General features: G+C 39.2%; 1 protein-coding gene across 1 annotated transcript in view; it reads left to right on the plus strand.

Moving 5' to 3' along the window:
• The first annotated feature begins 901 nt into the window (after positions 1 to 901).
• Positions 902 to 18652, plus strand: part of stk32a (serine/threonine kinase 32A) — a 209080-nt gene continuing 191329 nt past the window's right edge. Inside the window, exon 1 of the mRNA XM_055149060.1 lies at positions 902 to 1035. Coding sequence (XP_055005035.1) covers positions 917 to 1035 — 119 coding nt within the window. The 5' untranslated portion in view covers positions 902 to 916. The remainder of the gene's footprint in view (positions 1036 to 18652) is intronic.

An 18652-nucleotide genomic window follows, 5' to 3' on the forward strand; every position in this document is an offset into this window, starting at 1 on the left:
AGAAAAACGCAAATCTATTACAGAAATCTTTTTTTTTAAATTGATGAATTCTTTCTTTTACAAAATATTATAATATTATGAACACACTGAAACTTTAAGAAAAAATATAATTTCAACACAATGTTTTAACATTAACTTGTATACAAATAGGAATAAGTCAATTTTTCTTGGAAAACATTTTTCTGATGAGGGTGTCACGGTCAACAGTCAAAACGATCGTCCTTTAAGAGCGTTTGGAAAGAGGCAAGTCTTCATTTGTGCTGCTCTGGTGGGAGGGGCCACGTACAGAGACGCTGGAGACGCTGCTATGCTAAGCGGCGCAGAAAATTACCAATATTTTAATACAAAATATAATTAAAATATTTTAGTAGAAAATCAGCCGAGGGCCAGATTAAAGGTCTTGGAGGGCCAGATTCGGCCCCCGGGCCATATGTTTGACACCCGTGGCATAGAAGAAAAGTTAAATAACTCATCTAAATAATTTTTGATATTTTATATTAAAATCCTCAGTGTATCCACCCTTTGCTTTGTCCACAGTCCAGCAAACCCTTGGCCTTCTCTCAGTGAGCTTCATGATGAAGTGTCCTGAAATGGTTTTCACTTGTGCACCTTGTCAGTGTCAAGAAATACCAAAAGTGCAAAGCAGGATTCAAAGCAGAGGGTGGCTATTTTGATTGATTGATTTATTTTTATCTAAAACAAGTTTTGAGTTATTTTGAGTTTATTTTTTTGTTTACTACCTTCCATATGTGTTCAGTCATAGTTTTGATGTCTTCAGTGAGAATCTGCAATGTAAATAATCCTGGAAATAAAGAAGAAAAATAAATGAAAAACTCAAACTTTTGCCCGGTAATATGTTCATTTGTATTCTTACTTTTCTCAGGTATGCATAGTCCAGAAGAAAGACACAAAGAAAATGTACGCCATGAAGTACATGAACAAGCTCAAGTGTGTGGAGAGGAACGAGGTGAGGAACGTCCTGAAGGAGCTGCAGATCATGCAGAACCTGGAGCACCCTTTCCTCGTCAACTTCTGGTGAGTCACGTCTCGTTTACGCTTGTGTTATGGCTCTTTCACACCCGTACAGTCTGGTCTGGAGTTTGGTTGAACGAATCTCTACTCAGATGCGAATCGATACTAAAACTAATACTGACACTAGATATTCATTTGAACTGGTCTCATTATTTTAAAGAGGGAGTGGTTTGATAATGTTGTTACCTCATCAAAAACATGCTCTGAAGGGGGAGTGACTTAACATGGAGTGACATCTTGAACAGTTTTCATGACTTTGATCTATCACTGTAACACAAAATATTGCTCGTATACGATATTTTCCATAAAACTGAGCATCATGTGTCTTGCCCCAGTACAGACATATTGTATATAAGCAGCTGTTGTCATGTCCAAGAATCAGGAAGTGCCTAATTAGCATGCTAGTGGTTGTTAAACTCCACTCTAGGCTTTGAAAGTTATGAAACGTGCATACATCTAACATTTAACCATACCTTAATTGTATGGAGGATTTTTTTTTTGTTTTTTTTGTTTCAAGTTGTCAATGATAGCATTATAGAGGTGCAGTAGCCTTGTAATTATGATGAAAAAAGAGAATTTCATCAACTCTGGACGTGGTGGGGCCATAAACATTTGCCAATAGATAACGACACGGCTCGTTATCTGTAGCTGAAGGCTATCAATCAACTCCCTACGTTTCTAGCGTAACTGACCTGCCTGCGCGCCGCCGGTACGTGGTTTACGTACGCCTGTCACGCAGTCCACAGACGCAAGACGCACAGACGCTGTTTACTCCACCAATGCAACAGTTCTTAGCGGCTTTTTTTGACCTATATCTTCCTCGCAGTGCAAAAGTTTGTTGGCAATGGCAGACAAGAATCCAGGAGCAGTTAGCCGCAAAAAGAAAGTCCGTTTTTGAGGTCGCTGAAAGAAGAAGACAAGGGGAAAAGCAGCGAAGCCAAACTATAGATTCATTCCAGCGAAAAAAGACACGCATTGGTCAAACAGTTTTGCTTATTATGAAAACACAAGATTCAAAACGTTTCAGGACATTCATGTCTGACGTAATTTTCAGGCAAAGAAAGAGTTCTGCAGCTTTCAACTGAATCTCCAACCTAATTCTATTCATATATTCTGTCCTGTCCGCATTTTCAACTGTAGTTCAATTGTGCAGCTTGTATGTTAAGAGGCTTTCTACGTACTTTTTTCATTTTGCTTGGATTTCAAAGTTCTGTGCAGCTTGAACTTCCATTGTTCTATGAAAAATGACACTACATGTTAGTGCATTTGATTCAGATCTGCATTAAGAATTCATTATTTAACTGTTAGCTTGCACTGTTCATTTTCTCATACCTTGACGAACTATTTCTGATCATGTTTGAAGAATATGCTTTTATTTATTATATAAAGAAAATGTTTGACACATTCCATACTGAATGCTGTTTCATTCTCGGAGACTTGGATATCGTTACACCCCTATAAAATTAAATAAATTAAATAAACAAAATTGAATCAATACGTTTAAATTTACATTCATAAACACATAATGTAAATAAAATAGCCAAATAATAACAACAAAAATACATATAAATATACATAAAATTAAATTAAATTAAATATAATTACATCTAAGATACACAAATTTTAAAAAGTAAAAAAAAAGTAAAACACAATAATAATAATACATTTTATTTATATTGCATTTACATAAAATAATCTCAAAGTGCTACAGGTAAAAACAATGAGTAAAAAGGTGACATCAGAAACAGTGGATCAAGTTTAAAACCAGTGCAGGAATTTATAAGATAAACAAGAATAAAATACAATTAAACAAAAGGCTTTAGTAAAAAGGTATGTTTTAAGATTTTGTTTAAAAAACAGAAATAGATTGTGGGGCTCTCAGGTTCGGGGAAGCATTCCAAAGCCTTGACAGCAGAGGAAAGGCCCGATCTCCCATGGTGAAAAGTTTGGTTCTGGGGGTTTGGAGAGTGTTGGTGGCTGCAGAGCGAAGGGAGCGTTAGGGGGTCTGGGGAGTGAGGAGTTCCTTAAGGTACTGGGGGAGTGACCTGGATGCATTGGTGAGTGAGGAGGGAGACCTTGTACTCAATCCTGAGTGTTAGATCGGGAGCCAGTGAAGGGATTTCAGGATGGGGGTGATGTGGTCAAATGGTTTAGCCCCCTCATCAGGATCCTGGCAGCGCAGTTCTGGATGTATTGCAGTCTCTGGATGCTCCTGCCAGGTATCCCGATGAGGAGTGCGTTTACAGTAGTCCAGCCTGGAGGAGATAAAGGCGTGGACGAGCTTCTCTGGCATCTGCCAAGGAGAGAGTTGGATGGAGTTTTGCAATGTTTCTGAGGTGGTAGAATGACGTCCTACAGAGGTGTTTGATGTGGGTGTCAAAGGTGAGTTGTGAGTCCATTTTGACACCCAGGTTGGTGACAGATGCAGAGAAGGGAATCGTTTGACCAGAAAATGAGATACTGGTGATGGTGGAAGAACAAACAAACAAACAAACACACAATGGGACACACACATACAAAAAAGCACAGAGTACAAATGTCTACAACTACATCGTATAACAACATTTCCACCGTCTTCTTCAGGGGTCTACTACACATTCAGATGCTCCAGAATGGGTCTCCATACCTTCTGAAAATTTTGAGGGGTTACCTGACGCCTCATACCTCAATCTTTCAAGCTGCAGCGCTCTCATCATTTCTCTGAGCCAGGCTTCAAATTGTGGTAGAGGATCTAATTTCCACAGTTTCAAAATACTTTTTTTTTTAGCTATCATGCCGTAAATCACTAGAGCACAGGTGTCAAACATAAGGCCCGGGGGCCAGATCCGGCCCTCCAAGACCTTTAATCTGGCCCTCAGCTGACTTTCTACTAAAATATTGTAATTATATTTTCTATTAAAATATTGTTAATTTTCTGTGGTGTTTATCATAGCAGCGTCTCCAGTGTCTCTGTACGTGGCCCCTCCCACCAGAGCAGCACAAATGAAGACTTGTCTCTTTCCAAACGCTCTTAAAGGACGATCGTTTTGACTGTTGACCGTGACACCCTCATCAGAAAAATGTCCAACATGAGAAAAGTGGAGCTGAGTGCAGGATTTTCCAAGAAAAATTGACTTATTCCTGTTTGCATTATATTTTTCTTAAAGTTTCAGGTTGTTCATAATATTATAATATTTTGTAAAAGAAAGAGTTCATCAATTAAAAAAGATTTCTGGAATAGATTTGTGTTTCTCTGCACAAATATTTAAAGTTATTGTTATTTTTGGGGTTTATATGACATGAGTTTTCTGATCCGGCCCCTTTGAGATCAAAGTAGGTTGGATACGGCCCCCGGACCAAAATGAGTTTGACACCCCTGCACTAGAGGATTAGCTCCTTTTACCTTCAGTTCAGTAGAGACGATCAACTCCAGAGCTAAAATTATCTAAATGATTCTAGTCTAGAGTTTAAAACACTTTGGAGCACTTCCTGTATCTCCACATGACACACAAGGTAGAACAGAGTCTTCTTCTTTCTGTTTGAGAGCTGTCCAGACTTATTGGTATGTCTGACCGTTGAAAATCCCTTTGAGCAGGTCTGGGTGCTGTTGTGTGTGTGCATGCTGGGAGCTGTAGTCCTCTCCAGTGTCCAGTGTCACTTCTGTTGCTGCTAAAAGGAAAATGTGGTTTGTTCAGTGATCCGAGCGCCACTCTCCACACCAACGCTCTTTGAATACACTGTGAAAGCCCGACTCGAATCTACAATATTTTTTGTCAAAGGCGCAAGCAAGCTGACTGCTGCTGCGATTGTGCCAGTACCCAGCCTTGTTAAATTGTGGAATGAGAGTGCAGAAAAAACAAAGGAGCACCGTCATTGGCTATACTGTGGTGGACTTGGCATGGGGCACTTGTTACTGGCAGAGGTGGGGTCTTGCAAGTCGTGGCTGGGATTCGAATCAGACTTGAGTCACTGTTTTTAAGACTTGAGACTTGACTTGATAAAATGGACTAAGATTTGGGACTCGACTTGGACTTGAAGGTCATTGACTTGGGACTTGACTCGGACTTGAGGCCTGTGACTTGAGAAGACTTGAGAAGCACTTTTAAATCTGAATTATTTTTATTCTAACCGTAATGATTCACACTAAGATCTTGTCAAAACATTTAAAAACAAAAAAAGTACATTTCTACAACTCTTAGATACTCATATGGGCCCGGTCAAGCAGAAGTAAACAGCAAGGCCAAAAACTCAAGTTAATGCATCTGATATAAAAATGTATTCAACAGATACATATGTACTCTAGTTTATGAAACTGTTTACCTTTTTTTCTGTACCATTTTTGGTTCTAAAGTTCCATACGTTTTAAACAGACCATGTATGAAACATGGAACAAAAATTATTTCCCAAATTTCAAAGACCTGCAAATCATGTAAATAAATGGATGTATTTCATCATATCTTGTGTTATTCCATCTTTGAACTGTTGATGAAGGTACATGATTTAAAAAAAAAAAAAGTATTTAAAATGATAAAAATTTGCTTGGAAGGACTGACATATTTTATAGAAATAGTTTCCTTTCATTTTGAAGTAATATTAAAGCATTCGAAAGAAAAAAGTTGACAAATTATGCAAAATCATGCACCTTCTACTTGTTTGCACAATTTTCCCTCCGTTACTTTTCCCTCCGTTACCATGACCTTTCTTAATAAAAAATCTCATTACTCAAAAAGTAAGAGGTTTTTCAACCTAATCTTGTATCAAATGGTAGAAAACTATATGAATCAAATATTCAAACCAGTTTGTTAAGGATATGTAAGTGAGAACCAAGAGTTATCACTGTATTTATTGCCCAAAAAGTGTTGCATATTTCATTCTGACATGAGTTTTTAAATTTTTTGTCAACAACTTGAAAGAATATCACAGGTTTAACTTGACCCTGTTGGAGTGTAACTCTTTCCTACATTCTGATACTTTACTTAAATGGTAAATGGTCACATTTTTCTATAGCGCTTTTCCACCTTCAAGGCACTCAAAGCGCTTTACAACAAGGAACCACTCACCCATTCACACACACATTCATACACCAGTGTACGCAGACACTGTGGGCAAGGTGGGTTAAGTGTCTTGCCCAAGGACACAACGGCAGCATTCATCTGTGGGAGCTGGAATCACACCAGCCAACCTGTGGGTCAGTGGATCTGACCGCTCAACCTGTGATGTTTATGTCGAGAGCTGGATTCGAACCGCCAACCTTCAGACCTCTACCAACTGAGCTACTGCCGCCTACTTATTACAATAGTCCCTCTAGTTTCTGAATAAGAGACATTTGAATGTAAAAAATCTGCCCGTTTCCCTCCGTTACCACTTGACCGGACCCATTTATAAATATTCTATGATTTTTTAAAGGTTTAATTTAGTTTAAAATTCATATAAATAGCAAAAATCTAAGCTATATTTGGTATTTTGGTTTAAATACTTGAAATTACTGTAAGCTCAAAGCAGACGACTTGGACTTGGGCATATGGGCCAGTAACTCAAGACTCGACTTGCCTGTATTTGACTTGGGACTTGACTTGGCCTTGAGGTCATAGACTTGAGACTTATAAAACAGTGACTTGGTCTCACCTCTGGTTACTGGGCTCTCAGATCAGAGCGCTCCTTAGTCTCAGTGAGCCAGAGAAGTAGTGCCGCGTTCTGTCTTCAACCTGGAGTAGTGCTCCCCCTCGGTTTCAAATAGGGGTAATAGGGCCACAAACAGACAGTATATCTACGACCTCACGCTGCCCAGATCCTACTACCTGTGTCAGGGTAACACCCAATAGTCTACTGCATTGTTTCCTGGGTCATGACCCTCAGGTGGGTTGCAAGAGGTTTTTTTTGGGTCGCCTTGTCACAATGTGCATGTAGCTCTGCAATTTACATATACATAAATGTCTGCACACCCCCATCACTCCTCACTTCTTCTCCGTGCACTAAATGTCCGCACACCCCTTACCCCTGTTCCTCACTTTTTGGGCACCACCACCTTGCCTAATCAATTTTCTGTGGGAAACATTGATTACTGTTTTACATTGTTTAAAACTTGAGTAATACTAATTGTTCAGAGAGACACGATCACTCAGTCAACAACAAAATATCCTTATTAATGTTCAATAATGCTCCAATCCACCTTTATTTTGTGATTTACAAGTAATGTCTATTGACTTGGGTCTTGAAGATTTGTGTCTTTTAAAATATGGGTCCCCAGAAAAAAAGTTTGGGAAACACTGGTCTACTGCTACATTCAGTGCTGTTCCAAAAGAAAAAACACGGGCAAAAACAAATATCCAATTTCTAAACAAGTTCACCTCAGGAACTCGTTTTTGATTTTAGTTTTACATCCAAAACAAATAACAGGTGGTTTCCAAATTTTTCAATTTGGTATTGAGATTGGAAACGGGAAACAGGTGTTTTTTCCGATTTTGGATTTCCCAATTCAAAATGAAAGTCAAATGGCCACGATGTACACGGACCCATGAAGCAATAGTTTTCAAGTTAACATCTGCCTTTTAGTTCAGTAGAGATTGGCAGTTCTAAGGGTGAAATTATCCAAATATTTTATGGAGCATTTAAAACACAGTGGAGCCCTTCCTGTATTACCACATGACATCACAAGGTAGAACAGGATATTTTCCATTTGAGAGAAGAATGCAGCCTAAATATGCAGGATTTGTGTGTTAAACATGAGTAAATGAATGTTATAAGTTAAATGTTATAAGTTATATGGGCCTATGAGCATTTTGATTAGATACATATGGGAATTGGCTCAGTTTTAACCGTACGCTGCTTTTTTACATTATTGGACCAGACAGCTGAATTTGGAAACTGATTACGGTTGAACAATTTGAGAAAAAAAATATTCCATTGTGGTTTCGATTAAATTTGCAATTCATGTTGACAAAAGAATTCAAGATTGAAGAACTGACAAAGACACTGGAATCTGAACTGACAAACTAATACAAGAATCACATTTCAGAACATGTTTGCTCAGATCTGAACTACAAGGTTAGAATTTTTTATGCAGAATAAGACAGACAAACGGGGATTTTGCTGTTTGTGGAGGAAATTGGTGCTTCTAAAATTGCAGCTTTTGTGATTTGCTAATTGCGTCCATTCAGATTGGTCAGAAAAATTTCCCGTTCAAGCTAAAATGTTTTCGAGTTCACCGTGGTAAAGCGTGATAAAACAATTCATGTAAAAAAAATAAAATAACTGTGCACTATGTAACTTTTCAATCCGTGTATCATTCGTTCATTCGTTTTTCAATATAAAACTAAAAATAAGAAAACGAAAAAACAACAGTTTTCTTCGTTATTTGTCTCCAAAACCAAAATGAAAAAACGGATAACGATTCGTTTTTTCATTTTTTCGATTTTTGTGTTTAAATGAAGAATGGAAAAAACGGATAACGGTCGTTTCCCGTTTACGTGACTTCCGTGACTGCGATACCGAACTTTTGCACCGGGTACGTACTGAACTAGGACTGATCCAGGTCCGAGACCAGATCGAGACCAGAGCGGGACTGAGACCGGGACCAGACCAGGACCAGAGCGGGACTGAGACCGGGACCAGACCGGGACCAGGGCGGACTCCGAGCTTTGACTCCGAGCCTCCACGGGGTCCGAGCCTTAGTTTCGAGCTCCGGCCCTGCCGTGGGCTCTGAGCCTCCGGTCTGGTCCCGGTCTGGTCCTGGTCTTGTCTCGGTCTCGGTCTCGGTCTCAGGCCCGCTCTGGTCCCGGTCTGGTCCTGGTCTGGTCCCGGTCTCAGTCCCGCTCTGGTCAGTCTGCAGTCACGGAAGTCACGTAAACGGGAAACGACCGTTATCCGTTTTTTCCATTCTTCATTTAAACACAAAATCGAAAACTGAAAAAACGAATCGTTATCCGTTTTTTCATTTTGGTTTTGGAGACAAATAACGAAGAAAACTGTTGTTTTTTCGTTTTCTTATTTTTGGTTTTATATTGAAAAACGAATGAACGAATGATACACGGATTCCTTTTCGGTTCAGGGTCTGTCACCTGCTTGTTTCTATGGAGACGTCATTGCTCTGCCTGGAATGTTCCACAGTGTGACATTAAACAGCTCTGTCTTACATAATTAATTTATTATATAATTTATTAATCGAATTTTGATCGCGATTTCAATTTGTGTGTCAAACAATCTCCAAAGTCATATAATCAAGTCAAAACGATAAAGCTTAACAAAGTTTATTTTGGGATTTTTTTTATTTTTTTTTATATGAATGAGTTTATTTATTTTATTTTTGGGGTTAGGGTTATATCAGCTGGATATATAGTTTATTTTGGATACATTTCTGTTTTTCTATGCCTTATTTCATGTTCAAAGTATACTAGGTTATATAGTCCGTAAATTCCAGAGTATAAGCCGATATTTTTTCTCACATTTTGAACCCTGCGGCTAATAAAACGATGCGGCGAATATATGGACGGATTCTTTGTTTGGCACATTGTCCATTTATATATACAGTCTTGTATAAATGACGAGAAGAAACGTCTCAAACTTCAGTAGCCAAACATCCACTCATACCTGATTGATAGAACTAACCCTGCTCCCGAGAGAGTCTGAAATCTGCTGAAATCATCCAAGACACTGACATGATACAGACAGGACAGAGGCTCTTTCTGCAGGAGACATGAGCAGTAGAGTGCAAAGAGAGACAGGGGTGATGCGCTGAGGAAGTTTTGAACAGTTATTTTGCACTTCATACACACCCTCGTCATGGAAAACACATGAAGAAATGCAGATGATGCAGCTTTTAAGTTAAAGTCGGTTGATGTGGCTGTGGAAGACGGAGACAGAGCTGCTGCACGTGAGCTCGACATCGGTGAGTCGATGGTGAGATTTTGGCGACGACAGCTTGACGAACTGACTCAACGCAAAAAAACGACACAAGCTTTGAGGCGATAAAAGCAGACAGCCCGAACTTGAAAACGTTCTTGAAGACGTGGACACCTGTGGCTTATATTCAGTGCGGCCTATATATGTACAATTTAAAAAAATATATTAAAATTTCGTTGATGTGGTTTATGTTCAGGTGCGCTCAATAGTCCGGAAAATACTTTATTAAATTTTTTGTTTTGTTTTATACATCGCAAAACTCCTCTAAGGTTCATATTTGTAGCCTATATTTATTTTCAATTTGAAAGTTTTGAGAGAGAGAAAATGCTGAATAAAGGCATCATGCAACTAAAAAAAAAATAATTAATTGATTATAATATAATCGTGATTATAATATTGACCAAAATAATCGCGATAATGATTTTTTTTTCAATAATCGAGCAGCATTAGTCTTACATTTATTCAATTACAGGTGGTTTTATAGCTCAAAAACACCTAGAAAAACAGACGTTCTGACTGTGAGCGGCGTCGCCTCTCCACAGATCTGACACTTCATATTATTACTTTTTAAACGTACGCTTCTTTTACGGCTCACAGTGAGTGTTGGCAGCCCATCACCAGCTCTAATCTCAACGAGGAAGTCCTGTCTTTACCCGCGCCGTGTAAAAAGCTTCATTTGAAACTGCGACTCGGCGAGTGGTGATCCAGCGTGAGTCATCAGGTAGTCTGCAGCCTCTCATTCATCTCCATTTGAAAGAGCAGAGTTTATGGAGTCGTGCTTTAAAACGCTCAGAGTATGAGTTGTCAGGTTGCGACGGAAAGGAAAGGCGTCATTAATTCTTCATAAGCACTCCCACTGCTGGCGACGTTTGAAATAAAGCCCCCCCTGGTTTGGAGTAGTGAGGCAGAAGATGGAGGAGGAAGAGGAGAGGCAGAGGAGAGGAACAGAGGGAGGGAGAGTTGCGGTTCTATCTGAATAAGAAAATACTCCCTGTGGCCGATGTGTATGCATGAAGCCTGCTTTATGAAGTTGTACTTTTTCCACTCGTTTAGTTGGGTTTTCATATTTCTGAAACAATGGAGGGATTCATTTTTCACACTGCAACGAGGTAAACTTATTTTTTTCCAAATCCAAAATGTACTGACACAGCTGTCCTGGGGCAAACCGAAAAATACGTGTCTGCTGTTGTGCCCCGGTTTGCGTTGGCTTTTCCCCATGCAACTGAAAAGCAGCTGAGATGTGGGGGACTTTTCTTTACAAAGGATAAAACAACAACAAACGCACACACATCGAAATGTACACTACCGGTCAAAAGTTTTAGAACGCCCTCATTTTTCCAGTTATTTATTGCAATTCAAGTCCAACGAAGAGCTAGAAATGGTACAAAGGTAAGAACTGAACAGCCAGAGGTTAAAAAAAAAAAGATAAAAGATAATAAAACGCAAGACCAAGCTCTGCCAAAACTACCTCAGGAAAAAAGAACAAGATCGTGAGTTTGAAAACATGGAGTGTCCAGCAGCACAGTGTCCAGACTTAAACCCCGTGGAGCTGGTTTGGGATGAACTGGACAGAAGAGTGAAGCAACCTACAAGTGCCACACATTTATGGAAACTTCTGCAACAGATTTGGGAAGAACTTTCTGAAGAATATTTGATTTCTGTTGTAAAAAGAACGAGCCACGAGTGTGTTCAGCTGTTCTATCTGTCAAAGATGGACACACACATCAATCAAAAGTTTAGAATACATTTTGGTCTATACATTTATTCCATGATTTGTTTTATGCTTTCATTTCCAAGTGCAATGACAGAATCAACTGATTCATTTTCAGTCAAAAACAGGAAAAAGTGTGTTCTAAAACTTTTGACTGGTAGTGTATGTTGTCTTTTTTAAACTAGTATCGTGCAAATACTGAATTGGATAAATCTGAAATTGTACTTGTTACACTTCTGTTAGACAAGAACCTTCACCTCTTCACGTGCAGAGTCTGGATGTGATGGTGGTATCATGAAGAAATTGCCGATACGATACATACCTCGATACATAGGCCACGATATGATACATATCTTGATACAATGCACTTTCAATCCTATACGATATATTTCAAATGGATTCGATATGGTTCAATAAAAAATAAAGGCCAAATCATGGCTGTGATACTAAAAGTCTTTGTTAAACCACTTCTTGTGAAAAGTTAATATTATTTTAATCATCACAATATTTTTTATCATTAATATTTTAATTATCACAACAGTGAAAATGTCAGATGTGTCACATAAACGAGTTTCTGTCTTCTGAACAACTAGCATTGTAACAAAACAATTGAGTAAAATATACCAAAGAATACTCTTGGTGATATATCGATACAGCAGCCCATGATACTGATACTGTATTATCACATTTTACATTACAATATATTGATATTTTGATATTTTTGCACACCCCTGTTGGAGGGGCCAGTGGTTCTGAGTTAAAGCTTCCATCAGTAAACTCCAAGACGTGGTTACAATAGCAGCGTAAACCCGCCACACACAACAGGATTATTTGTCTGATGTAGGCCCTGATCTCTCTGTGTTTATAAAGAGTCATATCAGTCTGGTCCCCACACCCTCTGTTTAGTCTCATGACTCAATGATCAACTAACATTTACAAATCAAATCACATTTCTCTCACCTCAGATGAATGAGTTTAGTGCTTGGTTTATTGATTCTACAGAAATCCACAATGTTTTTTCAATCCCCTGTGCTATATATTTTCAATTATATTATATTTATATATATTATAATTATATTATATTATTATATTTTTTTCTCATATGGATGGACCATACGTGTCCCTGATTGGCTAATCCACCTGTCAATCACACCCATCTGAAAACGGGGAGAGACCAGACTCAAATCTTCATAAAGTATTGAAGAAGTGTGTGTTCTCCCTGCATTTGTGGATGTGTGACCTGTATAATTTGTTGTAGTGTCATGGAAATGTATATTGTGGAACGATTTCTCTCAATCTGTCTTTGTGTATGAATGTAATTTCCACCTCAGACCAGAGTCTAACAGTCTAACAGTCATTAACATGTGTAAAGGCTCAGCAGACACAACTGTCCCCACCTCCGACAAAACTGTGTGTTGTAAAGTAAATTACTCTGCATGTAACTTGTACTTCTGTATAAATACTCAGAGCTCTGGAGAGGAGATGATCGGAGGAGATGCTCTGGGAAGATACTGGGGAGAGGAGAGGCTGTTGTCTGTGGCCAGAGCAAACCTAGGTCCTGTCCATATCTGCTGTAACAAGAATAAACCTGTGTCTGTATTCCAAAACCTCACCAGGCTTCGCAAATTGATTAAATATTTTTCGTAAAGCTCTATATATTTTTCTCCACAATATGAGTAATTAGAACATAATGAACGCACTACAGAGGTGATACTACTGCTCATGCACATTCAGGTTCTTCCAGTAGTGTGATATGTGCTAATTTTAGGAGAAGCAAAACTAAATCCTCCTGCATGAGCTTTAGATGTGTTGGTCATGAGGGACAGGAGCTTAAACAGCACACACAAACACACACACACACACACACACACACTCTGGAGTCCTGTGGAGCAGTACCTCATCACACACACTGTACTGTTTACTCTGCTGCCTGATTGCGTTGGACAAAAACACCCCCGAGTTGAATGTCTGCTGGCAGCGTCGGGGCGAGGGGGAGATTTCTCTGGAGATGTGCTTGGGTCAGCACTGTGCCCACTCTGCTCCCCCCCCTCCCTCGTCTGTCCCGCTCCACCAGACGGAGCGACGGAGGTGGAAAGGAGGGGGAGTGAGAGAGGGACTGTCCCGGCAAGCTCAAGGTCAAATATACACTCGCCGCGCTGATGAGGTGCACACGATCAGCGATTCATTTGTTCTCTGTCTAAACGTCTTATAATATTTGTTAAAGGTCCAATATTACGCAGAATTGACTCTCGTGAGCTTTGAGGCGTGTTATTATGTGGAAATCAGCTGGAAAGTCCCCCTGGCCGGAAGATCTGGAAGCTGGATTGTATTAATGACATTCTAAGTATTAACTGCCAATAATCTCCTCAGTCCATCTGCAGAACTTGGGCAGTGGCTCTTTAGATGATAAAATGCTGGTTCTTTGTGGTCAGAGGGCAGGTTAGGCAGTGCCATCATTTGTCACAGAAAATTCCTCTCACCTGAGTCCATATTCCTTTATCTTCCTGAATCACCTGGGCTTGACATCACTCAGTCACCTCTGCTGAGTAGGAGTGAGTGCCACAACTATTTCAGGATTTGATCTTAAATATTTGAATGAAATAAATAGTTAAGACCTTCCTAAAAGTGATTCTGAATGATTTTTGAAGACATTCTGTAGCTTTCTAAGGTTATGTTTACACTGAAATGAATCACCGTATCACTGTATCGGAAACTATTTGCGTCCAGACACGTCGTTTCTGTGTCCGCAAGACCTCCCTATCCACACGGCTTTGGGCATATTTGTTTACGTTTTACAGAAATTAAACTTAAAACCACATGGCTCATTTGTATAAACTAAGAGCTAAAAAAACTGCTCGCTCCTTGTGCACTGGTGCGGTTCAGCTTCTGTCGGATTAAAAAAGGACAGGACTCAGTGGAACATGAGTGTTCTTTCTATGACCGAGGGGTGTTCTGCTGATGGTGAGTCTGTTCTGTGCAAGTAGTTGTAGCTCCGCTGTTTCCAGTTTGTCTGTTTTCTGCAATAGCATCACATGACCGATGTCACAAACCCAGCGATTCAGGAAGGCGCAAGTCACAGGGACGTGGTCCAATAAGGACACAGCTAGAGCTCCTATGTCAGCATATATGCGTTTTCAGGTGTCCACACAGTGTTGGATCAGATCTGTACTCAGATGAATTGGTGGGAGCTGGCGGCACCAGATCGTTCTGTCTCTCGAGCCTTTTTCAATCAGATTAGTGTGAACGAACAGTGCATCCACAATGAAAATGACTCGAATATGAACTAGTGTGGGTGGGGCCTAAGTTTCTTGTGTTGCGCTGCTTACAACTTATGTTCATGGCAGCAGGTAAAGAAATAATTCATATTTCTTCCCAAATCAACAGTTACATATGCTATAGAACACAGGTGTCAAACATAAGGCCCGGGGGCCAGATCCTTCCCTCCAAGACCTTTAATCTGGCCCTCGGCTGATTTTCTACTAAAATATTTTAATAAAATTTTCTATTAAAATATTGGTAATTTTCTGGGCTGCTTAGCATAACAGCATCTCCAGCGTCTCTGTACGTGGCCCCTCCCACCAGAGCAGCACAAATGAAGACTTGTCTCTTTCCAAACGCTCTTAAAGGACGATCGTTTTGACTGTTGACCGTGACACCCTCATCAGAAAAATAACAAAAATGAGAAAAGTGGACACCAAGTGCAGGATTTTCCAAGAAAAATGGACTCGTTCCAATTTGCATAAAAGTTAACGTTAAAACATTGTGTTGAAATTGCATGCAAAGAGTTCATCAATTAAAAAAAGATTTCCGTAATAGATTTGCGTTTCTCTGCACAAATATTTGAACTTATTGCTATTTTTGGGGTATATATGCTATGAGTTTTCTGATCCGGCCCCTTTGGGATCAAAGTAGGTTGGATACGGCCCCAACCAAAATGAGTTTGACACTCCTGATATAGAACATGAGGAACAAGAAAAAAATAAATAATATATGATATGATGAAAAATATGATTTCATAGTAAACTTCTGCAAGCAAGTGAAGAATATATTGATATTACAAACTGAAAAAATGTGTGCCGCTTCAGGAAAACTAGACCTGACATTTGGTCTGGCACATTCACATTTCATTTCATTATGATACAGAAGAAGATTTTCTAACTCAATACATCACAGTGCGTGACGCGGCTGACTAAAGGCCGAAGAGAATGTCCCCCCTCTCCCGGGCACAGCAGATACCCATGTGCCGCCCAAGAAAAGGGAGTGTCTGGAGGGAGGAGGGGGACGTTCGGGACACTCAAGCTAGGACTTTCAAGCCAGGGGGACACTTGAGCCAGTATTCTATAATGCTGTTAACTCATCATACACATACCTCATGCTTTGTTTCATTCACACATGTTTGAGTAAACCTTTATTATTAGTCTGTCTACATCTCCAAAGCTCCAAATGCTCTGTTCCACCATCAAGTGGTAGTTTTCAAGTTAACAGCTCCTTTTGCCTTTAGTTCAGTAGAAATGTGCAATTCCAAGGCTGAAAAGTTCTTAGAGTTTTAGTGTAAAACAGTGAAATATTTAATTTCTTAAAACATAAAAGTACAAAAATAGATTTTCAAAGTGTAAAAACTACCTACATTGTAAACCAGGTCTAGTACTATGGAACTGGTGACACTAGCTGCTGCCACCTAGTGTCTCCGCTCAATTTCATTTCTCTCCAGCGACTTGGTCAGGAATCAGGACACACTAGACCAGGGGTGGGCAAACTTTTTGACTCGTGGGCCACAAAGGGCTCTAAAATTTGATGGAAGGGCCGGACCTGGAGCAAATGGATGGAGTTTTTTGGTAATCCATCTCATAAGAGAAAAAAATATCCCATGTTATTGAAATATCCCATATTTAAACATCATTACAAAGCATTATAACAAAATATCTGTCTCTCAAGTCCCACAATATTTACTATTTATTGAAATGACTTTTAAAACACTGAAAATTATTATTATTATTCAAGTTCAGGCCGGATTAAAAAGATTAAAGGGCCGCATACGGCCCCCAGGCCTTAGTTTGCCCACCCCTGCACTAGACCGTTTGCAAAAACCCTGGAAGTGCGAGTTCGGGCACCAGCCAATCAGTGAAGAGACATATATTCTAGGGCTGAATATCATTAAGGAGTTGCCGATACGATACATACCTGGATACACAGGCCATGATACGATACATATCTCGATACAGTGCATTTTCGATTTGATGTGATATATTTCAAATTGATTCGATACGGTTCAATAAAAAATAAAGGCTAAATCGTGGCTGTGATACTAAAAGGCTTTGTTAAATCACTTTTTGTGCAAAGTTCATTTGAAACACAAACATTTTAATCCTCAAAACAGTAAAAATGTCAAATATGTTGCATAAACGAGTTTCCTTTCACTCCACAAGCAACAAAACTGTAGCTCTGTAACAAAATAATTTAGTAAAACACACCTAAAAATATTCTTGGTGAAATATCGATACAGTAGCCCACGATATCGATACTGTATCATCACATTAAACGATACGATATATCGATATTCCGATATTTCTGCACACCCCTAATATATTCTCTGTTGTCAATGATTTAAAGCCGGAACAAAGAGAATGTTTGGAGAATTTTATCAAGGGGAAAGACGTTATTGCCCTTCTTCTTACAGGATTTGGGAAAAGCTTAATACACCAGTTATCTCCGTTAGTGGCGCATTACATACGTCATGACCAAATAGCAGCGATTGGGTAAATGATAAAAAGTACCCGCCTACTGTCAAGCGAACGAATCCTAATGCTGCGAGGTCAGACGGTTTGTACAAAGTGAAACCGGCTGATGAACCAGGCTCTTCTTATGGTTCCTCCTGGATTAAAACAGCTAAACTCTGAGACTACAAACATTTTACAAAACTTGCATCGATACATGTGCTGTATTACTCCATGACATCACAAGGTGGAACAGAGTTTTTCTTTTTTCTGAAGAACTCATAATAAAAAATGCAGGATTTGTGTGTTAAACGTGTGTGAATAAAACAAAAAAACAACTTCAGGTACAACATTATAACATAGATCAGAAAATAGCGTAATATAGGCTCTTTAAAGCATAAATCAGAAATCACAAAGCTTTGTCAGAAATTTCACCAGTATAAATTTCAGCAGTTTTTTTAGCAGTTTTCTTGGTATTTATTGTTCTTTTCTCCACTCTCTCCTCATATCGTGACTTCTTGGTTCACATATCTCCCCTCTCCTCCTGACCTTAGCTGTCCGCTGGGGCTTTATCAACAAAAAAGGCCACTCGCTCCTGACACCAGCTGCTGTTTTTATCTAAACTGTGCAGCCCCGGAATACATTAGAATGCTTCAAGCTCAAAGTACACCGTCCACTTCTATTTCTGTGAACGGCTCAGGATGTAACCGCTTCTGTCCTTTTCGGAAAACTGAGCTCCCCTGTTAACAGTGTCACGTTCCCAAAAATAATTATGTTATAGAAGGACAATCGGAAATTACTTTCATCTGGTTGTGATTTTTTTATTTATTTTTGTATTAATACCTTGCTGTATCTTCTCACTGGGGGCGTTTTATATGTATGTTTACGGCGGAATCTTCAGCAGTTGCCATGGAGACGTACAGAAGGATTTTTCAATATCTTTTTCCAAGTTTGGTTTAAAGCTTAAACGTTTGGTGAAATTTTTAATTTTTAGGCTTACTCAAAAGCTAAATGAGAAATCCAAAATCTCATCTGTGTATTTTTTGCATCTAATATGAAAACAAAATGAAGCAAGAAATCTGTTTTTGAGTGTGCATGATGAAAAACTTATAATATATTTTGTTCTTTATTTATGTGAGTAAACTGCAGCAGTAGTTTCAAATTGATTTCTTTAATTTTAAAATTTTGTTCTATTCACCCGCAGCGTCTAAACCAGGGGTCACCAAACTTTTTTCGCTCCTGACTGTCATGGGGTTGGGGGTCGGGTCGGCCGTATAACAGAATTGTTTGACCCTGATGACGCAGACTATATTCTTTG

This window comes from Boleophthalmus pectinirostris, unplaced genomic scaffold, assembly GCF_026225935.1.
Source record: "Boleophthalmus pectinirostris isolate CB_2022bp ecotype Guang Dong unplaced genomic scaffold, ASM2622593v1 HiC_scaffold_12, whole genome shotgun sequence".
In the NCBI taxonomy this organism is placed as follows: Eukaryota; Metazoa; Chordata; class Actinopteri; order Gobiiformes; family Gobiidae; genus Boleophthalmus; species Boleophthalmus pectinirostris.